The 23,171-nt window shown below is 43.2% G+C and overlaps 1 protein-coding gene and 1 non-coding gene across 2 annotated transcripts in view; one reads left to right on the top strand and one right to left on the bottom strand.

Annotated features, from left to right (window-relative positions):
- Window positions 1–23,171, top strand: part of PRKDC (protein kinase, DNA-activated, catalytic subunit) — a 208,396-nt gene that overhangs the window by 123,219 nt on the left and 62,006 nt on the right. The window contains exons 56-63 of the mRNA XM_075549648.1: window positions 4,175–4,273; window positions 5,310–5,517; window positions 6,269–6,458; window positions 8,657–8,872; window positions 11,720–11,832; window positions 13,968–14,099; window positions 16,063–16,242; window positions 21,750–21,955. Of these exons, the coding sequence (XP_075405763.1) occupies window positions 4,175–4,273; window positions 5,310–5,517; window positions 6,269–6,458; window positions 8,657–8,872; window positions 11,720–11,832; window positions 13,968–14,099; window positions 16,063–16,242; window positions 21,750–21,955 (1,344 nt within the window). The remainder of the gene's footprint in view (window positions 1–4,174; window positions 4,274–5,309; window positions 5,518–6,268; window positions 6,459–8,656; window positions 8,873–11,719; window positions 11,833–13,967; window positions 14,100–16,062; window positions 16,243–21,749; window positions 21,956–23,171) is intronic.
- Window positions 12,557–12,660, bottom strand: LOC142449507 (U6 spliceosomal RNA). Its single transcript, XR_012784665.1, has one exon. It is a non-coding gene; the product is annotated as a U6 spliceosomal RNA (small nuclear RNA).

Genomic DNA, 23,171 nt, shown 5'->3' with positions numbered 1-23,171 from the left:
CTAGGGGAAGGCCTCCCTCTGTCTCTCTTCTCTCCACTCTTGTCGTTCTGGAGAAAAACCCTTGTCCCTTTGATTTATTTCCTGGTTCATTGGATCTTGTGTCTTGGCGGCAGTCTCCCCCCCATTCTGCTTTTCTTACTCACGTGTGTTAATGTTTCATACCTCAAAGACCAGTGACTCAACCATGCCCTACACCACTCCTGCCTGTTAACGTAGCAAAGACAACCCATTCCTAAATTGGATTATAATTACAGGTAGAGAAACTAGGATTTCGCAACACAATTCAATCCATAACATTTTGCACACATTCTCAGGAGTTACTTAGGCATGGCTTGCTGTTATTTAGGTGGTGGCATAGTGGTCAGCATCAGGCTGCTAACCATGAGGTCAGCAGTTTGAAACCACCAGCTGTTCTGCAAGAAATGATGAGACTTGGAAACTCACAGGGAAGTTCTACTCTGCCCTGTAGTGTCACCAGGAGGCAGACTGACTCCATGGCAGGCAGAGTGACTCTTTGGTTTCAGCAGTAACATAAAAATAATGTAGATATAAAATGCTTTTTTACTGTCCTTTTTGTCATACTGGGGCTATGGTGGTTCTGAGGTAGAATTTTCCTCTTCTGTGTGTGCGTGTTAGGCTGGGTTGACTAGAGAAACAAACCCAGTGACACTTATCTATTTGTAATAGCTTTATTTACTTATTTAAATCATTTTATTGGGGGCTCATACAACTCTTCTCACAATCCATCCATCCATCCATCCATCCATCCATCCATCCATCCATCCATCCATCCATTGTGTCAAGTGCATTTGTACATCTGTTGCCATCATCATTCTCAAAACATTTTCTTTCTACTTGAGCTTTTGGTATCAGCTCCTCATTTTCCCCCTCCCTGCCCACTCCCCCCTCCCTTATAAACCTTTGATAATTTATAAATTATTATTATTTTGTCATGTCTTGAACTGTCCGACATCTCCCTTCACCCACTTTTCTGTTGTACATCCGCCATGGAGGGGGTTAGGTGTAGATCCTTATGACCGTTCCCCCTTCCTACCCCATTCCCTCTACCCTCCCGGTATTGCTACTCTCATTATTGGTCTTGAGGGGTTCATCTGTCCTGGATTCCCTGTGTTTCTGGTTCCTATCTGTACCAATGTATATCCTCTGGTCTAGCCAGATTTATAAGGTAGAATTGGGATCATAAGAGTAGGGGGGAGGAAACATTAAAGAACTAGAGGAAATTTGTATGTTTCATTGTTGCTACACTGCACCCTGACTGGCTCATCTCCTCCCCGTGAACCTTCTGTAGGGGGCTGTCCAGTAGGGTCCCCACTCTGCACTCCCCCTCATTCACAATGATAGGATTTTTTGCTCTTTGATGCCTGATACCTGATCCTTTCAACACCGTGATCACACAGACTGTTGTGCTTCTTCCACATGGGCTTTGTTACTTCTGAGCTAGATGGCTGCTTGTTTAACTTCAAGCCTTTAAGACTGCAGACACTATCTTTTGATAGCCGGGCACCATCAGCTGTCTTCACCACATTTTGCTTATGTACCCAGTTTGTCTTCAGCGATCATGTTGGGAAGGTGAGCATCATGGAATGCCAGCTTAATAGAACAAAGTGTTCTTGCATTGAGGAAGTACTTGAATAGGGTCCCAATGTCCATCTGCTACCTTAATACTTAACATATAAATATAAGTACACAGAAATATTTCCTTATTATATATAAATATATTTACTTATGTACATGCCTGTATTATACCTCTATAAATGCCCTTTGCCTCTAGTTTCTTTCCTTTATTTCCTTTTACTTTCCTCTTGTCCCACTATCATGTTCAGCCTTCATTTTGGTTTCAGTAATTCCTCTCAGGTACATTGCCCTTCATCAAGCCCTACCAGGCCTCCTACATCCTCCTCGCCATTGATTTTGGATCACTTGTTGTTCCCTTGCCCCTGGGTTTGTCAACACCCACGTCCTTTCCCCTGCTTCCTCCTTTACCATGTCCCCCAGCATTGTCAGTGCCATTGTTTTCTTCCGGATTGTTTAATCTCCCTTTCTTATCTAGATAGAACTGCAGAGATAGTAATATGCACACAAAAAACCCAAGATAGAGCAAAACAAAAAAGTAAAGCAAAGCAATAACGAAACCAACGACAAAAAAAGAAAAGCCTGTAAATAGTTCAAAGTCTGTGTGTTGACCTTTAGGAGTGTTTTCTGGTCGAGTCTGATGGGGTGCCACACCCTGGCCACAAAGTCTTATTTTTGGTATTCCCTGGGGACTTTGTTGCTCTTCTCCCCCTGCTGTTCTGTTGCACAGCCTTAGTGTTTCTCAGTGTGGTGGGGTCAGATTGGTGCAAGTCATGCTCTGTGTCTCCAGTCTTGTCCCCTGTAGTTCTATGGGTCAGTGAGGGACATCGTGTCTTGTAGTGGGGCGGGCCCTGTGGTCCTCTCTGTGCTTTGGCTGCCCCGAGTAGGAATATTGTCCTCAGAACTTGGTTGGCCAGGACGTGCTTCACTCTCTCTTCCTCTCCCTTCATTTGCTCCTGGGTGCTCTGATCAGAGTTGCCCCTCTCACTGTGCGTTAGCTTCAGTGCTGCCCTCTGAAGTGAATTCTTCTGTGGCGAGAAGGCGCTGCCCATGTAGTTGGGATTGGGGATGGCCCCTGAGACCTAAGAGAGAGCTTTATATCGAAGAGTAATTCTGTATCAAGAATATATCTCAGCCCAATCCAACTCAAGTCCATAAGCCCCTCTTCAGACTCACGCCGTCACAAGCAGTGATTCAATGCAGGAAGAGCACCCGTTGGTAGGTGCAGACTGGTACGTGGCCAGGGCCCTGGCAGCAGTCAGGGTCAGCCAATAGGAAGGTGGAGGCAGAAAAGAGGCGGGCAGGTCCTCAGGGCCCTCCTGATGAGAAGGCCACACCCACAGGCATCATCAGACTGACAGGTTGAATGCCACCTCTACAATTTTATATATCTTCAAGTTGACGTGAGATTATGTAACATCCACAGTGTGAAAGGTCTGAGTTTGATTCCCAGTCAATACACCTCATGTACACCCAGCCACCTGGCTCACTGGCGGCTTGTATATTGCTATGATGCGGAACAGGTTTCAGTGAGACTTCTAGCCTGAGACAGACAAGGGTGAAAGGAAGGCCTAGCACTTGACATCCAAAAACTAGCCACGGACAAGATTAGGCGTGGGGCACAATGTGCAGTCCAGAGCTGGGCATTTTGTCTTTTGCATAAAATCACCAGGAGCTGAGGGTTGACTCAATAGCAACTAACATCAAGAGCCCCTAACCACGACAGTATTAAAGAGGCATCAGCTAAGAAACTTCCCCCTCTCTTTGGCTCCTTCCCAAGGCTCCTGGCCTCAGAGGGGAGACGCAGTTCCGTACCTAAGTAGTGCAGCCTCTGTTGACAAGGACTGCGTACACTAACGTGTAGCCGGCAGACTGCCATTCAGAGCGGTCTCAAAAAATGGGTGAAGTCAGAGTCAACATACTTACAATGATTTTATCTGCAGCTGTGTCCTTATCTACGATTAAAAGTGATTAAAAAATAGCAGCTAATCACAACTAAATTTTTTCTAGCCTCAAACCATTTTATTACTTACTAGTTTTAGGTTCATTTTTTAAATTTTTAATTGGGAGTTATTACATATAACAAACACAATTTAATATAGGGAAGCGAGCTATAGTACAGTGAGATTATTGTAGTGTATGGAAACGTATCCTTATTTTTATACATGCATGTGGGGGATTTGTGCTCCTCTGTGTAGAAGTGAAATTATTAGTTGAGTTAAAATATGTAATTGCCCTATTTGTTTTCATGCTTATGAGATCTGACAGGGTAAAGAAAGAAACTCTGCTCGGGTGCTTTGCATCCTTTGGGAAAGCCATCTCCCCACCTCACCACCTGTGAGCACTTCCAAAGAGCCTTTCACCCTCTCCTCCCTCCTCCGCCCTTCTCCCCCTTTGTCTGTGAGGCTGGATTCTGAACTGGGTGTCAGCCACAGCCAGCAGGTGTCATGATTATGGCAGGTGAAGTCCCATGACAAAGGCCGCATTTTTTAGTTTAACTCTACACGGTGCTTTTGAGGGTTAGCAAAAGTGATAGGAGAGTTTATTAATATATTCTCATTTTGTTATTTTTCTTCAACAGAGATCCAGAAAGTCAAACAGATGCTGATTCCCAGGAAATATTTAAGCTGACAAAAGATGTGTTGATTCAAGGATTGATTGATGAGAATCCTGGGCTTCAGTATGTACTGAACATGTATTGGAATAATTGGGCCAGGATATAGTGACATTTTAGAATCATCTCTTTGTAGCTTAGCTTTGAGATTATTTCATTAGTTTTAGAAATGTATTTGCAGAATTTGTATTTTCTCTGCTTCTTGCTTCATAATATTTAGTAAAAGTATAGTTTTAAATCACACTAATAAGATAAGCCTTAAATCCCGACTAGTTATTTTAATATAAAACTCTTGAAAAAAATGAAGTGGGTAAAGTGCCCTCTGCTAGAGCAGTCAGTCAGAATGCTTTAAATCAAATGGAAACTCTGTAAGGAGAGGTAGTATGCTCTATTGAACTCACACAATACAGATTAATAGCACATGACCTGTTAGAATCTTAGAAGCAGGCTGAGACCTGATCTTGACTTCATGTGGCTGCGTGAACGGAGGTTGCTATGCTACAACACGCCCACCATAAAGCACTTCTGTGGGTGTCTTTTCCAGTGCCCATCATGTACCAAGAAGTATACCCTTTCTGTGCACTTCTGGAAGTTCAAGCTTTCCTTTCTGTTGCAGTATGATATTCATGGGGCCTTTTCAAATTATAATCGTTGGATTGAATTAGCATTCTGAAATGATAAGCCTAATCTGGTTTTTAAGAGATCTGAGTCTTAAACACGTTATGGCAACAATTCAGATTGTTAAAAGGAGCAACGTTATTTCCTAGTGGCTTGTTTTAGCAAGGTAGAAATGTGATTTTAACAGTGTTTTCTCTTTTTAACATAACAGTCCAGTGTTAGGTAGTCATGGAAAATTTATCAGGTAATGAAGTTGAGAATAAAATCACCCATTTTCTCACTTCTTCTTAAATATATGGAATAATATTCCCTTCATTTAATACATATAATTTAGCAAATTCAGTTATGCTTTTGATACAGTTTTGAATCTGGCTTCACCCTGCGTTGATATCTAGTTGGAAAACTGCCTTCCTCACATGCTACCTTGTGTAGTGTATTCTTTCTCACTTGCTGATCTCTAAACCTCTCCTTTTTTTCTTTACAGGTTAATTATTCGAAATTTCTGGAGTCATGAAACGAGGTTACCATCTCCCGTTTTGGACCGATTGCTGGCATTGAATTCCTTATATTCCCCTAAGATTGAAATGCACTTTTTAAGTTTAGCCACAGATTTTCTACTGGAAATGACCAGTCTGAGCCCAGATTATCCAAACCCTGTGTTTGAGCATCCACTGTCAGAATGCATATTTCAGGTGAGGTGCTTCTCTCTCAGAAAGTCTTAACAGAAGCCGCAAGCACACTCTGTGGGCTGGTTGGTCAGTAAGCCACTTTCTCATAATGATACAACCAGCTTTCTGGCTACTTGTGCCTTTTGGAAGCATCTGGGTGCACATCCCCTACATGCACTACTTTGTGTGAGGCATTCCTTGCTCCCCTCGGATTCAGTTCACCTTTTCAAGCCTGTTGCCTCCAAGCCTCGTTCCTCGCGCCCACTGGTGGGACTGCTTCCGTCACCCATTCCTGTGCAGCTGTAACCAATGGCGGTGAGCTGGGTAAAAAGAGGATACTTGTCTCATGCCTGGTCCTGCTGGTCCCATGGAGGCCATCTCTAACTTTGTTTTGTCCACGCTCGCATTCAGAGTGTCTGCCCTGGTGCCTGCACATGATGAGTATGGGGAAAGATTTGAGTCACTTAATTTGTTGCATTTTTTGGTGGGGCCATTACTGAATATGGTATAAGGCCTTTGAAGGCAGAATATTAATGAGTAGAAAAAGAAATGCGACAGCTGGCTTTTCCCTCCCAATTGTAGCTAGTTTTTCTAGTTGCTAAATATCTATGTAATCTACAGTTTATTGTACAAAGAGCTTTTTCTGTAACTGCATTTCACAAAGAAATGTAAGTTATGGTACATATTTTGGATGGTGCTGTTGGACTTTAAACAGAAACATTTCAAAGTTGCTAGGAGGAGGAACATCTGTTCACTAGAACTTTCTCACATGCAGGAGTACACTATTGATTCTGACTGGCGCTTCCGAAGCACAGTTCTCACCCCAATGTTTATCGAGACTCAGGCCTCTCAGAGTGCTCTCCAGTCCCGAGCCCAGGACGGCTCCCTCTCCGCTCAAGCCATGATGGTTGGACAAGTCAGGTCTACCCAGCAGCACTGGGACTTCACACCAACCCAAAACACAGGTAACATCCCCCTGGCCACGTAAATGAAAGAAATAAGCGCAAGGCACCGTGCCTTATGGAGGTAGCTTTGGCTTGCAAGAACGGCAGCATATTATTAGAGAAGGAAGGGATACCGGCCAAAAGCATGAAGAACCATGAGAAAGATATCTCTGTGAAAGGAGAACGTGGGTTGCTTTGGACTGGAGAAACCAGGAGACATTCTTATCTACGTATACTTTGTTTTATTGCCCAGAGAAATCCGTTGGATTCACCAAAATTAAAAAACTTGTAGAGCAAATGCCTTACGGGATTTAGTTTATTGGTTTGGAGGTTTATGGTCGTGGTTTCCATATGCTATCTCAGCTGATTGGCCTAATATCAGGTCGGCTTCTTAGTTCGTTGTGTAGCGCATGCATGGAGTCTTAAAAATTTACACATGAACATTGATCTTTTCCTGGAACAACCGAGAAGGAGAGTCGGGGAAGAGGAGGGTATGAAATGTGTCGCTGATTGCCTCCATCAACTACATCCTTTGCCATTGAGATGAAAACTGGATGGCATCTGGCTACCATTACTCTCTGTTGATAAGTTTCTTTAGAATAATCTTGATCAAAAGGACAATGCAGAATCAAATGTTAAATTCTCTTGAGATCTAGACTTTTTAGAGACATGAAAGATTCATGAGCCCCTGAAACTATTGCCGAGAAAAATCTTTAAAAGATTCAACCACAGATATCCCATGAATCCTCTTTAAACAATAGCACAACTTAAGTAGTCAAGCAAGTTTGCCTTGATCATGCTGCTCTTTTAAAGAACTAACTGTATGTGATGAGATTGAAAATAGCAACTTGAAAGGTTACGTGAGCGCATAGGAGGTATTGATTGTGTGCTAATGAGTGAGGTTCCATTTAAGATCAGAAGGTGTGAATGGGTGCACAACCTGAAGAAGGTAACTAGAGCACCGAATTACACCTGCAGAAATTGTCAAACTGCTATATGATCTTTCAGTAGCAGTAAAAATAAAATACATTATTGTTAGAAAGCAAGGGACAGCTAACTTATTAAAAAAACAAACATACTGTGGATTGGGTGCAGATTTACAGAACGGATCATCGGTTTTACATGTAATAATTCATAGACACTGTTTTATCTCATGGACTGTAGTTCCCTCAGGTAACACCACTTCTCCTGTGTAATCCCTGTGCTTTCTGTTTCCATCTGTCTTCCTCTCCTTATCGTTCCGATCTTTGTCCTTGGGTAAGTGCCAGCGTTTTTTATTTCTAATGGTTGATTAGTCTAAGGTGTGTATACCGTACTAGTGTTGTCAATCCTGTTATAGATTTGTCCATTGTTTAACTGAAAATTGAGCTTTGGGGTGAGTTTGGTTTTTAGGGCTAACAGGTGAATAGGAACCATATTCTTGGGGCTCCACGGGGATTATTTATTATTTTGAGTTTTGCCCCACATTTTTTTCCTACACCAGCTGCCCTACCCTACTGCTTAGGGTTGTGTGTGCAGGAAAAATTGTGGTTGTAAGACATGTGATATGTGACTAGCTGTTCTCTCTCTCCAAGCAGTTAGTAGGGGTTGGTAGGCACCAGCTGGTTCTTCTGGTCTCAGGGTCATGGAGGCTGACGTTCTTGTGCTTCGTTAGTTCATTGGACTAATTGAGCTAAACCACATTGTGCTTACAGTTCATTACATAATAGTTTCTAATTTCTTAAATGATTTAACGGTTTCCTTTGATCAGCAAAGAACAACTTGTGTAGCTAAATATCTGGATCATTTTTACAAGTACTTTGAAGCTTTTCCTTGGTAGGATTTTCCCAAATCTATTTGTTCTGAAAATTGGGCTAATTTAACTAAATACAATGGGAATTTTAAGATGGTTGTGTTAGAAATGATGAGAGTTTATTACCAAAAGGGATGCTAATACCCTGCAGAAGGTAGCGAGCAGCCATGCCCCAGCATCACCACTGAGGAGCAAGGGTGTCAACACTCACAGTACATCCCCTGCTTCTCCAGCCTGCAGTCTCCAGTCCCTCTGCTCACCTGGAGCTGAGAGCAGAGTCTTCACAGCCCGTTACTACCCAGGCAGGGACTCCCTCCTGCAGTGTGTGCCAGCTGTCTTGCCCTGTTGCATACGGTTTTGTGCAGCACAGGAGAAATTGTGGGGTTGTGAGACATGGCGTAATCCCTTCTCACATGTACCTTTGTAGATGGACGGAGCTCCTTTAATTGGCTGACTGGAAGCAGCATTGACCCGTTGGCAGATTACATGGTCTCACCGACATCCGATTCCCTGTCTTCCTCCTTGTTGTTTGTCCACAAGAGGAGGGAAAAAGCACCAAGAACATCCTTGAAGCCAGTGGGACCTAATTTCGGCAAAAAGAGACTGGCCCTTCCAGGAGATGAGGTGGATAACAAAGTTAAAGGTAAAGAAAGGTTACTGGAAGTGTTTTCAATGACCTGACCTTTAAACTAGTTTAGACTGTCTTCTTCTTCAATTTTCTGACTCTCCATATTTTCATGTAACCAGTGAGTATGTCCCTGAGAATTGACTTCAGACAATGTACAATAAGTATTTACCATGTTGAAAGCAGACTTTTAGGTGCTCTGGAAAACCTTGCAGCTATATTAAACTCTGTTCATTCATTTAGAGACTACACAGAACATTGGGGTAGGTGTATGTCAAAGGAAATGTTAGCGGGAGTGCCTTGTACCAGTGCCTTTAAAGAGCAAATTAATTTTTTTGCAGGTTGGAGACAAGAGATTCTCAAATCAAGGTCTTGACTATCTAAATTCCTTCTGTGAGCCTCTCTCCTCATTTCTGGTGTCTAGTGCCAGTGCTTGACTTTTCTTTGTTTAGAGAAACATGTTATAGTCCAATGGTGTCAGACTTGTCCACACGCCAAGGAGGAAGAGAGAATCACCATTACCTCAAAGCTGATGCCTCTGTGGTGGGGGTCTGACATACCTGTAGTCTTCAATTTTTTTGTGTGGCGATTATGACACCAGCCGTCCTGCCCATGACACACTCTGCTGTTTTCACTAGGTCATTGCCATGGCCACAAACAACTCACGTACCATACTCAACGATTGTGTGCGTTATTAGGAAAGTAATGGGATACAACTTGAGATAGCAGATGCCATTTGTCAATCAGGACATCTGCCAGCCAAACCGTTTCTCAGCTTCTCTCTTGGCTGTGTCCACAGTCAGTCCTTTTGACCTTGCCTACTGCTGGGCCTCATTTATCCTTGTGCCCACTGCCAACCCTCACTCTAGGCCTCTGCCATGCTCAGGCCAGTGTCACAGCTCTTTAGCTTCACCAAGAAGTGCCCTACTTTCCCTACTGCCTGAAGCGGTTTAGCTTTTTTCCTCTCTCTGGGTCTGCAAGTCAGCTGTAACGGTCTGAGACCAGTCTCCTGATTGCTGCTGCTTGTGCTGCTGCACCTGTGTCAAGCCATCTCACCACCTCCAGAGTTGCAGCTCTCTGTCCTCTGGGTCTAGGAGGTTCTTGGTTCAGGGACCAGGGATCTAAAGGACATGTTCCATACCAGACTCTTATTTTTTAATCATTTTATTGGGAGTTCGTACAGCTCTTATCACAATCCATACATCCATCCATTGTGTCAAGCACATTTGTACATCTGTTGCCATCATCATTTTAAAAATATTTTCTTTCTACTTGAGCCCTTGGTATCAGATGCTCAGTTTTTCCCTCCCTCCCGCCCCCACCCTTCCTCCTTCATGAACCCTTGATAATTTATAAACTATTATTTTTCATGTCTTTCACTGACCAATGTCTCCCTTCACACACTTTTCTGTTGGCCGTCTCCCAGGGAGGGGGTTATATGTAGATCATTGTGATCAGTTCCCCCTTTTCCCCCCGCACCATCCCCTTACCCTCCTGGTATCGCTATTCTCATGATTGGTCCTGAGGGGTTTATCTGTCCTGGATTCCTGTGTTTCCAGCTCTTACCTGTACGGTAGAATTGGGGTCATGATAGTGCGGGGGGGGTGGGGGGCAGGGCGGGGAGGAAGCATTAAAGAACTAGAGGAAAGTTGTGTGCTTCATCGGTGCTATACTGCACCCTGACTGGCTCATCTCTTCCTTGTGACCCTCCTGTAAGGGGATGTCCAATTGTCTACAGATGGGCTTTAGGTCTCTACGCTATACTCCTCCTCATTCACATTAAGATTTTTTGTTCTGGGTTTTTCATGCCTGATACTTAATCCCATGGATACTTCATGATCACACAGGCTGGTGTGCTTCTTCCATGTGGGCTTTGTTGCTTCTCAGCTAGATGGCTGCTTGTTTATCTTCAAGCCTTTAAGACCCCAGACACTATCTCTTTTGATAGCCGGGCACCATCAGCTTTCTTCACCACACCCACATTTGCTTATGTTCCCATTTTGTCTTCAGTGATCATGTAGGACAGCTGAGTATCATGGAAGGTCAAGTAGTTAAAGCAAGGTGTTCTTGCGTTGAGGGAGTCCTTGAGTAGAGGCCCTCAGTCCACACACCAGACTCTTCTTGGTGTTAGTGTCCAGCCTCTATGGGATTATCTCTTAATCCTAGCAGCATGGCAAAACTGACCAATCCCCACAAGAGTTTACATACCTTTTTTGCAAAATGTTCAGTCCCGGCAAAGGCTTTATGTACCCATTAGCATAGTAAGCTGTTCAATGTCTGGGCAAGATTGTGGCTTAGCAAATTACCTTAGCAGAACCACAAGCCCTGGCTCAGAAGGCTGGCAAATGTTTTGGGTTACATTATGTTCCCCCAAACTATGTATTGTAATTCTGGCTGTACACTGTTATAATTTAGTTCTGTAATAACATTGGTTGGCTTTGGGAAGAGCAGGATTCCTTCCATCATATATAATCTAATAAATGAAATGTTTGAATCAGTTGGAGTCACACCACGTGAACCCTTACACCCAATTCGAATAGATCCCAGAGATGACGAAGACAGGCGCTACCCGGTAATGATAAATAATGACAGGGATCTCAGAGGATACCCCAAATATATACAAAAGGACTACATTCCCAAGTCAAACTCTGAATGTGGCCTTCTACCCACTTGAACTGTAAGGAAATACATTCCTGTTCTTTCCAGCCACCCAGTTCTATTTCGAGTAGAGCAGTACTAGCTACCTGTGGCTGATGAGAACAGCAAGTGACCTCCCTCCCTCGGGGGCAGGTTCTGGGCTGGACACGAGCGTGACCACACTATTGAACGACCCATCTCTAACTGGACCTGCTTTCTCTTCTTCAGGCCCCGATGATCGGACAGAAATATTAAGATTACGTAGACGTTTTCTAAAGGACCAAGAGAAGCTCAGTTTGATTTACGCCAGAAAAGGTGCTGCGGACCACAAGCGAGAGAAGGTGGGTATCTTTTCCAGGCATGCTATTGGTCAGAAATGTCTGTCTGCTGTTGCCGTCCTTGAGGCGCACATAACCCGTCCAGAGCAGAATTGCCTGCAGTGAGGCCACTTAGGAGCCACCATCTCCACTGCCCTCTGTGAGACTGCAGGACAACATTGGATCCAGCCTTGTGCTTTTGGGACTTGCATCTTCAGAGGAGGGCCTTGCTTGCCAACCTTAGGATCCTCTTAGCACACCTCTCTGTGGATCAGTCCATTCTGGTTCTTTTAATGAGGTGGAAAAGGTCTCTCTGGATTCCCGAAGTGTAATGCCTACAACGGCAACTGCTTTCTGGCATTGGCTCGTTCTTTGTCTCAGGCCTTGGGGCCACTACTTAAGTCCCCCGAGGTCATAGGTCACTGCTGTGGTCCTGGTCTGAGACTCTGTTACAACCAACTTTTCCTGGAAGCACCTGGACAGGGAAGGAGTGGAAGCCTCGATTCACGAAGTGAAGCATTTTCAGAATGTTTTAAAATGACTTGTTTATCTACTTGAATTTTGCTTAATCAGTAATCGTAACACAATGTTTTTATAAAAGTAAGCTAGATTGTGAAAGTGGGGAGGGTGGGGGAGACACTGGCAATGTTCTACCCGAATTTAAATCCGGAGCTATTTAATTAACTTCAAAATCTAAGCATGAAGTAGGTTCTGTGGGACAATAATTCACTTTTCATCCTATTTATTTTTAAATATGGAATGCGTCGCGAATTTGCATGCCATCCTTGCGCAGGGGCCATGCCAATCTCTGTATTGTTCCAGTTTTAGTCTATGTGCTGCCGAAGCAAGCACAACTCCTGTCTTTTTAACGACAGCTTATTTCAAGGACAGGAGCTCTGCCTGCCAGCTAGGAAGAGTCCTTCTGGCTCCAGATGTGTAGTGCCTAGTCACTGTGAGGAGGAATCGACTCGATGGCAGTAAGTTGAGTTGAATTGTTGAGTCAGCTGAAGAAAGAGCTGGTGGCACCATGCTGAAGCACTCAGTTGCTAACTGAAAGGTTGCCAGTTCAAAGACACCAATTACTTTGCAGGAGAAAAAATGTTTCTATAAAGTTTGCAGTCTCAGAAACCGAAGCGACCGTTCTGTTGTGTCCCATGCGAGTCAGTATGTTTTAATCAAGACTGCAGGGTGGCGAGTGCAGCTGGGGTGGTTTGTCCAGCACAAAGCAGGGGTCGCATCGAACCGCCCCGCCTGAGGAGGCCTTCGTTGCTGAGTGGGGGGGGGGGGGGGCTCTTAGGTTGCTCAGCATCTACACAGGGCCTCTCTCATCATGGCCACTTGTCACCTCTCGTCCAGGTACGGTTTCGGGTGTTAGTTTGTAGAGGTAGCAGCAGCCAATGCCCTTGTTTCAGAATATAGCTGGTGCAGTGTTGGGAAGAGGCAGCAAGGAGTACTGCTGGCGAAGATGAATTGCTGAAAGGAGCAGGACAGAAACCAGTCTGGCAGGAAATCGTGGTTGAGATGGGCTGCCTGCTAGTGAAAAGCTGCAGGAGACACTAGTCCACAGGGACAGAGGGCATAGAGCAAAGGATTCTTCCATTTCATGACTACTGAGAGAACTGTAAAATGAGCATTTACATGTTTCATTCTTCTGCCAAAATCATTTTTAGGTTGGATTTACCACAGCCAATAAAATTGTCAGTGCTTAGCCCAAAGAGTTGTAATTTCACTTTTCTTGTAAAGATCATTTTATTGGGGACTCATAACAATCCATACATCAGTTGTATTAAGCATATTTGTACATATGTTGCCATTATTATTTGCTAAACATTTAATTTCTATTTGAGCCCTTGGGATCAGCTCTTCTTTTTTCCCTCCCACCCCCACTCACCCTAGTGACCCCTTGATTAATTATTTTTATTTTTGTATCTTACACTGACTGCTGTCTCTCTTCCTCCATGGTTTCTTGTTGTTCGTCCCCCTGGAGGGGGTAGTGATGAGGTTTTATGCCGATCATGGCGGTTGGTTCCCCCTTCCTCCCCACTCTCCCCACCTTCTCCCTGTCTGGTAATCTTTTATGCTAAAAGATGGTTGCTGATAGTTTTGAATTTCACAAAGGTTATGAAAATTCTAAATTTCCTTTATTCTCATTATTACAGGAGATCAAAAGTGAGCTAAAAATGAAGCAGAACGCCCAAGTCATTCTGTATAGAAGTTACCGCCAAGGAGACCTTCCTGACATTCAGATTAAACACAGCAATCTGATCGCCCCCTTGCAAGCTGTAGCCCAGGTCTGTCCCTGAGTGGTCAAGTTTTCTGTTAACACACAAGTCTCTGATAACAATTCTGAGCTGTACTATTAGTAGGGCACAGTGGTTGAGGCAACATTGTGTTTTAAACGGAGCCTGCATCATCACAGTAGAGGCTTAGTTACAAGACCGTGTGTTAATCTTCGCTTTGCCGTTTTCTGGCAGCGTCCCCAGTGGTGTGAGATAACACTTTAAAATTAAGTAAAGAGTACAGTATACACAGCATTATGCTAGACACTAACACGCAGTGCTTTACTTTATATCTCCATTTCCATTTCTGGTTATCATAGTAGATTTTATGTACCCTTTGTTACTTTTAAACTTATGGTGAAATAATAAGTCACAAAAAACAGCACAGAGCCCTTTGTATGTTCCCCCAGCACCCCCTAGTGGTGATGTTGTGTCTGATGGTAATACAGTTTCCAGATTGAGAAGTGGACTTGGGTACCTGCACTTTATATCTTGTTTGGCTCCATCTTCCTTCATGGGCTCATTTGTATGTACTTTATTCTCTGCAGTTTTGTCCCATATAAATTCATGTAACTACCAGGTCTTAATAGTTAAACAACTCTTTCACCCCATCGTTTGATCTCCCAGGAGTCTCATGAATTGACAGCTATTAGATAGGTGAAAAAGTTCAGGTTAGCAGAGTGCCGTATCAGGTTCGGAAGGAGGTAAGGACCAGGCACCCTTTGAAGCACTTGAGCTTGCTATCCTCCTGTCATGGTCAGGGTCCCTGGTACCTTACACACAGTACTCATGAGACTGTCTCGTCCATGATATCTTAACTCTTGCCCCTTCTGGCATATCGTGCCCCCTGACTGTCCTGAAAGGCTTAACCCCTGTACTGATGGGCACATGTCAGTGCTTCAGTTTCACTAATTTTTACTATGAGTTTGTAAAAAGGAGAGGCAAATGGCACTGTGTTTGAAAATTTATGGTATACACCTTTCTGTTAGGGAGGACTGTTTTACTTTATATTTCTCAGATTTCAGTACATGAGGCAGTATGTTTAATGTATATTAAACATCAGCAGTGTCTGTACTTAACACGAAGGAACCCTGCTGGCACTTTGGTTCAGCCTGCTAGCCACAAGGTTGGTGGTATAAACCCACCCGCTACTCTGAGGATGAAGGGGAAGGTGAGGCGGTCTGCTTACCTAACGATTGATGGTCCCAGAAACCCTAACTAGGGTGGCTGTGAGTTGGAAGTGTCTTTTGGGGGACAGGGAGGGACATATAGTAATGTTTGAATGAATCATTGCCCCAGGTTGGTTGAACCCCTCCATCCTGCTCTGAGTCTTTCCGACCTGGCCAGCCCCCACTCAAGAATCTCTTCATTTGCTCTGGTGCGGTCTGGACTGCTTCTGGATACCAGACACATCAGACACATCTGAAGAGCTTTTAAGGTGCTGGAAATGAGTCTCAAGAAGCAAGGACAAAAGCCACATTATTTAGGTAGCGCTCACTGTAAATACCGATACTACCCTCCAGGAACTATGTATTAGACATGAATCAGAAAGTGCCTTGGGGGTTGGAGAGGCCAGACCTCCCCAATTGGTGCTTTAACAGTTTAAATGCTGGCTGGCTTGATTTCATAATGAGACTTTGAAGATGAACATTAATACTTCATTTAAGCTTACCAATGAGTTATTTAAGCTTTGCCATGATACTACTGATAGACAAATAATATTAAAATACGATTAACCTTTTTGTGCACCAATCAAGAGTATGATCCTAGATATGCATTATCTTGACGACTCCTCACAATGACGCTGTGAATATATTCGGTTACGCGTCAAAGCTGAGAAAGCTGGTGATCAGACTCACAAGTGGCCAAGTGTAGATGTGTCTGCACACGTTGTGTTCTAAAAGTGGCTGGTATTGGTGGATTACAGCACTTTCACTTCCCCTCCTAATCTGCACTTGTTTGAAATGTTTTACAGAGAGACCCTGTAATCGCAAAGCAGCTCTTTGGCAGCTTGTTTTCTGGAATTCTAAAGGAGATGGATAAATTCAAGACCATGTCAGAAAGAAACAACGTTACTAAGAAATTGCTCCAGGACTTCAATAATTTTCTTAATACCACTTATTCTTTCTTTCCACCTTTTGTCTCTTGTGTTCAGGTAAAAATATGCACACGCTCTATGGATAGAGTGTTCATTGTCTGTGTTTGTGTCAGCTGAAGCCCTGGTGTCATAGTGGCTATGAATTGGGCTGTTAACTTCAAGGTCAGATGTTCGAAGCCACCAGTGACTCCAAGAGAGAAAGATGAGGTTTTGCACTCCCATAAAGAGGAGATGATCTTGGAAACCCACAAGGGCACTTCTACCTTGCCCTATAAGATCACTATGAGCCTTAATCAACTCAGTGGCATTGAGTTTGTTTTTTTTTTCTGTTTGGCGTTTGCTTCACGTGACTATGTTCCTATAACTTTATTTGTATATCAAGTTCAAACTTGATAGTGACAGGATGTTTGACAGATAATATTTACTTCCCAAAAGGGTCCATGTAACTTATTTGAACTTTTCTTCAAAAAAATATACGCACGACAAAATAATCTGAAATCAAATAGTGTAAAAAGTGTTTTCTTTTATGGTAAGCGAATAACTTCCATATGTAGTGTTTCTCAAAGTTCTTTCCTGCCTCTTGCCTGCCTTCAAGAGGCATTGGCATATTCACAGTGAGGAAGTGAGGAAGTACCTGGCCTCATCCAGCTCGTAGTCTGGTGAGCAATTGATAATGGGCAGACATAGAGAGAGAGAGAGCTTAAGCTCCGCTAGAATCAAGCACAGTGCTTGAGGAATAGGACTGGATAGTGGAGGCTAGCCGGTACCCCGGGAAGAACAGATCCGGGCCTGGTGGTGTGGGCCACCATCTGACTAGGGGGTCCTTTTTGAGGCAGAAAACTTCATGCAGGCCTACCTACTTTTAATTAAGCATACTTAATGGAAGATGAATTTTTTCTTGGAAGAGATATTTTGGGATTTTTTTTTTGGTCAATGAAATCAGAAATTATTAGAAATCCCTTAGAAAATAATTTTTATTCCATTTTCATTTTCATAATGAGTAACCCCCCTTGAAGTAAAATAGTCGTATTTTCATTAAATTAAAAAAATAGTTTTATTGGGGCTCTTACATCTCCTATCATAATCCATAATCCATATATTCCTCCACTCTGTCAAGCACATTTGCACATATGTCCCATCATCCTCTTCCCACTTCAGCTCCCCATTTCTTCCCCTCACTCCCCTGGCTTCCTGCCCTCATGAATCCTTGATAAGTAATAGATTAGTTTTTCCATATCTTATATCGTCCTCCGTCGCCCCTCACCCACTTTTCCCTTATTCATCCCTCTGGTAGGGGCTTATATGTTGATCCTGTGATCAGTTCCCCCTTTCTCTCCCCACCCTCCCCTAATCCTCCTGGTGTCTCTACTGTTGGCCCTGAGGGGTTTATCACTCCTGGATTCCCTGTGTTGCGGGCTCTTATCTGTAGCAGTGTGCATGCTCTGGTCTAAACCAATTTTTTTTTTTAATCATCAGGGACTCATACAACTCTAATCACAATCCATACATATGTCAAGTGTGTAAACCACATTTTTGCACATTCATTTCCCTCATCATTTTCAAAACATTTGCTCTCCACTTAAGCCCCTGGCATCAGGTCCTCAGTTTTTCCCCTCCCTCCCGCTCCCCCCTCCCTCTTATAAATGATAATTTGATAATTAATTATCAAATTGATAATTTATAAATTATCATTTTGTCATATCTTTCCCTGTCTGACGTCTCCCTTAATCCACTTTTCTGCTCTCCGTCCCCCAGGGAGGAGATCCTTGTAATCAATTCCCCCTTTCCCACCTACCCTCCTTATACCCTCCCAGTATCACCACTCACACTACTGGTCCTGAAGGGATCATCCACCCGCCCTGGATTCCCTGTGTTTCTGGTTGCTATCTGTACCAGTGTCCATCCTCTGGTCTAGCCAGACTTGCCAGGTAGAATTTGGATCATGATAGTGGGGGGGGGGGTGTGAGGAAGCATTTAGGAACTAGAGGAAAGTTGTATTTTTCATTGTTGCGACATCATACCCTGTCTGGCTCGTCTCCTCCCCGAGACCCCTCTGCCAGGGCATCTCCAGTGGCCTACAAATGGGCTTTGTTTGGGTCTCCAGTCCGCACTCCCCCGTCATTCATTGCAGGATCTGTCCGCAATGTGTTAATAATAAATAATTTGGGTGGGTATAGTATTCTTGGTTTTGTGTGATTTTCTTTCAATTTTTGGAATATGTTATAGTCATATTTTCAATATGATGTATAAGTAGCAGTGACTTACTAATGTGAGTTGGAATGTCATTCTTTGAGATGGCTTTTAGTATAGCATGAAAGTATTACGTAGTTTCTTCATGACCTCTATTCTTCACATCTAATAATGTGTAAGTTGGAAAAGGAAACAAACCAGTCACTGCAAGTTGACTCCCACTTGGTCGTGAGCCTTGTGTGGTAAAGCAGACCTGTGCTCCATTGCGTTTCTCATGATTGGCTCTGGACGTGGCTGTCGAGGCCTTTTTCCCAAGGTGCTTATGAGTAGACTGGAACTTCTTACCTTTCAGCAAGCAACGAAGCACCTTAACCATTTACACTACTTAGGGAGTCCCATAATAGAATTCCTGTATTGGTTTTCTCATCGCCATGTGAAGATAAAAGAGGTTTCAAGAATTAAATATTGCTCCGGCCATTGTCTCAGATTGTTTCTCTTTACATTGTATCCTGAAATGTTTTTGGAAAGTAGTGTTGCTAGCAGTGGCCCTCTTTTTTGCCATTGTTGGTGGTAAGGAACATTCATCGCTAAGGAAGAAGGCATACTCTGGTGGCTCTCCTTGCGGCTTGCCGACTCGCTGTGTTTCTGGATAGGGCATTGTGTGTGCATTTGCACTGCTTCGGTTTCCTTGGGGCTCGTGTCTGAAACTACTGTGCTTTTCTTCTTTAGAGATCCTGCTCTGTCCTACAGAACAGTTAGCAGACCTTTTAAAAATAGTATTTTATTGGGTAGTGTGAGTGTTAAGATTTCCATGGGAGTTTGGCATCCCATTCAACATTTTGTACACACATTGTTCGCTGACACTAGTACATTCATCACAATGAGCGCACATTCTCCGTGTTTTCATTCTGGTGAGTCCTGTTTCATTATTGCCCAGCTTCTCTTACATTTTCCTGTTCGCTCTGAGCTAATTGTTGACCATCTGGCCTCATATAGATGGTATTTTTTTTTCAACGAGCATGGTACTCAGTGAGGATGGTCTTTATTTTGTGGGCCAGTCTGTTACTTAGCTAAAAAGTGCCTGCAAGTGTGACAGCTTCAGTTCAAGCTTTAAAGAATAACTGAGGACAACAGTGTTGAGAGTCCTGTAAGTCTTGTTTGGTTTTTTGATGTTCTGTTCCACACTTCTCTTTCTATCAGGGTTCAATTACTGTTGCTTTGTTCAGAATTGTCAGTAGTGGTAACCAGGTACCCTCCTTGCTCTTAAGTTTCAAAGTAGTTGAGAAAGTAGTTTATGTAAACTATTATTTTTGTTTACTAGTTGCTTCTTTGAGTTTTCTTCTTTCTGTTTTGTTCCAGGTGAGTAAAGACTAATAATTGTACAGTGGATAGCTTTAGGAGCTAGTCACCAAGTTCATTGTAGACTATAACTTTGTAGAGTTTATCCATGCCAATTGAGCAAACCATCTCATGAGACTATGGTCCTAATCCTTCAAATCTTTTCAGACCTAGAAAACCAATCCCACAAGGCTTGGGGTTATGCTTAAAAGTATCCATAACTATATGCATTAATATACATTGGCATATAGTCACATGTAAATTCATATGCATACACTTACATAAAGAGATAGGCTCCGGCTTATGACATATTCAGATTATGAACTTGGAATTTGTAATAAGTAAAATCACGTGACTGAAATTTTTCTTTTGCTTAGCATATCTGGTGCATTAGTCTGAGTACTTTAGAGAAGAAAATCCACAGAAACTCATATGTATAAGAGAGAGTTTTATATAAAGTTTAAGTGTGCACCAAGAAAACATCCTAACCCAATGCTGCCCAAGCCCACAAGTTCAACATTAACCCATTAACCCATATGTCCGACACCAGTAACCCATTAACCCATATGTCCGACACCAGTCCACAAAGTCCTCCTCCATCTCACAAAACACATGCAGTGGTGCCTACTGCAGGAGGAAAGCCAAGTCAGCGCTGGCAGGGGTCTCCACACAAGTGCTCCAGCACCCAGGGCTGCATCGGGGTAGGTCCATGTGGCCTCTCCTCAGGGATGTCTTACAGGAAGTGAGCCTTGCCAGCTGAAGCAGAGAACTTGGCTAAGGTAGCTGCACCCTGGTCCGACCATCAGAAAGGCGAGGCTTACTGAGCCATTTATCCCTCTGCCCTTCAATTAACCCCACATGTGTGTATTGGCACAATTAACTAACTACCTCATCAGGGTTGATAAATTAAAATGGTTCTGCAAACATGATTATGCAAATAGTCTTTTTGAAAATAGACTTAAATTGCTCGCTTAGATTGTGAGCCCATGTTTACATGTGTCCTAACAGTGGTTATTTTATTAAAACCATTCATGAATGATTGCTTTGGGGCCCCAAAGACAAACGAACCTAATGCTCCAGAAGCTGGGAGGAAAACTGTGTTTGCCACAGTGTCTGGAACCCAGACAGCACTTTATATTTGTAGGATGGGTAGCAGATTTGAATATTAAAAATGTATTTTACCATTCTATATTTCATACTGAGATTCCATCTCCTCAAGACAGTTTTGCTACGTTACTAATTGAAGTAGAGCTTTATTTTTCTTTTCTGTGGTATTCTTTTTAGGAGAGGCTAGTACTTTGTTTTCCCTTTGTTTGTTTGCTTTGTGGGGTTTCTAGTCTTGTCTGTACCCTATTTAGAACGTGCTCGCCGTGGCCCTGACAGATCAGTCAGTGTGCTACGGCTGATGCGGGAGGGAGGGCTGATGTCAGGTGTTAATTTGTCAGCAGGTGCTGGCTTCTGTGTGACTTCGCAGGTTTGCTTAAATGAAAATGCTGTCTTAGTATGTATAATGTTCCAGATACTAGTTTGAGGTTTGTTTTTCATTGTTATTGTGTTTATATGGTACTCAGAGAGTTACAAAGTTCAATATAATGATTCCTAATGTATTCTTCAATATTGTTGAATAAATTAACCCTGGGGCAGAGAGTGGATAGAAAGGGAGGGGAAAAAAGGGATGTCAGAATAACAGATGTGATGTGGATACCCACATTTTGGATAATTGGTATGAAATCTCTTTGTTTCTGTGTTTCCTTATCGGTTAATTGGATAAATATTCCTGGGAACAACAATTGTTTGGAGGTATAGAAATCTTGGTATTTTGCTTTCAATTAATTCCTGGTTTGGAAGGATAAAAATTAGGTCATTTCCTCTGTTGAGCAAATTAAAGATTGAGGAAAGCTAATACAATTACACGGTGAAACTCCTACTGACATCAAAGCTTTCTTTTATGTCCAGTAAAGCGTATTACTGATTTATGAAGATATGGTTCAAAGACCGCAGGCTAAAGGAATAACTGCGTGTTTGTGGTTTCCCAGGAAGTGAGTTGCCAACACCCAGACTTGCTCTGCCTTGACCCGGGCTTGGTGAGCGCCAGCTGCCTGGCCAGCTTACAGCAGCCTGTTGGTATCCTGCTCCTGGAAGAAGCTTTGCTCCACCTAGAGCCCCCAGAGCCTCTGGCCAAGCGAGCCCGGGGAACATCCCACCCTACTCCTGAAGCCCTCCAGTGGATTGAGCTGGCAAAGTAAGCCTCTCGGGACAGCACTATGATGACCACAGGTTTGACCCACGTGAGGCAGGAGTGGTTTGTGCTCATCTCCACGACTGGGTGGTACAAGCAGTCTCTGCTTCACTCCTAACCTAAAGGGGACAGGTTCTAATTCGCCCCATGACAATTAAAACAAAAAGACTTGACTATCTACTTCTGTAAATAGTAGAAAACGCTAGGATGCAGTTCTACCCTGCGACACATGGGGTTGCCTTGAGTTGGAACCGACCCAGCACTTTCGGTTCAGTTTTAATTTAGACAGACCTTTGCTTCATTAGGATAGCAAACCAGGGTGATAGGAAGGCATCTGTGAAATTTCTTAAAAACTCTTTCAAATGAGTTCCATTGCCTGAGTCAAGGAACATCTTGCTCCAGAGCGAGAGCATTAGGCTTCCCGCAGTAGATGTTCAGTGGGACACAGCTTATTGCCTGCCAAGTCTAATTTCCTCTGAAGTGTGCCGGTAATTTTGTCTCTGATGCTGAGCATGTTTTTCTCTTCTCAGAAACTGAATGGAGGATCATTTGTTATCTCCCAGGGTCAAACGATTTAGAAATAATTTAATGCAGTTATATTTATTTGGAAAAACCAAATTCCATCCTGGAGTTCTGCCATTTAACATTGTGTCTAAGCTTTCCTTTTTTTCTGAGATTTTAGTCCTATGACAGCCAGTTCTTAATTCTGAAGCAAGACATTTGATAAAGCTTGAAAACTGACTTACATTTCTACTGGCTTTTACCTCTCTGGTTTCTGTGAAGAAAGATAGTAAAAATACAGAGGGGAGACCCTTACGCCTTTCACTGTTTTGTAGTCATTTCCCTCTTTCGGTCTTAATTGAGTACCGTGAGCACTTTCAGGCTCAGACACCTCAGAATTACAGAACTAACCATGCAGCAGAAAGTGCATTCACCTTGGTGCAGAGTTAGCTGGAGTAGGAAGTAGGAGATGGTCACACCTTGGGGACTCCGACATCTAAATGAGAAAAACCACCTGGCATATCTAATTCTTTCTGGGAGTGAGAAACCCAGGTGAGATGAATTTGCAGCCAAATGGAGTGCACAACTTTTAAGGGCCTAAGCTTTTCTAACTATATTTAGTAGTTCCTCATTCCCTGCAAGCAGAGTGGTGTGAATGTAATTCAACCAGCCATTGTTTTGATCAACAGCTATACTGTACATGACCTGGAAACCTTGG

Source organism: Tenrec ecaudatus, chromosome 5 (genome assembly GCF_050624435.1).
Source record: "Tenrec ecaudatus isolate mTenEca1 chromosome 5, mTenEca1.hap1, whole genome shotgun sequence".
In the NCBI taxonomy this organism is placed as follows: Eukaryota; Metazoa; Chordata; class Mammalia; order Afrosoricida; family Tenrecidae; genus Tenrec; species Tenrec ecaudatus.
The sequence above is the reverse complement of the archived record's forward strand: the minus strand, read 5'-3'. Positions and strand labels throughout refer to the sequence as shown.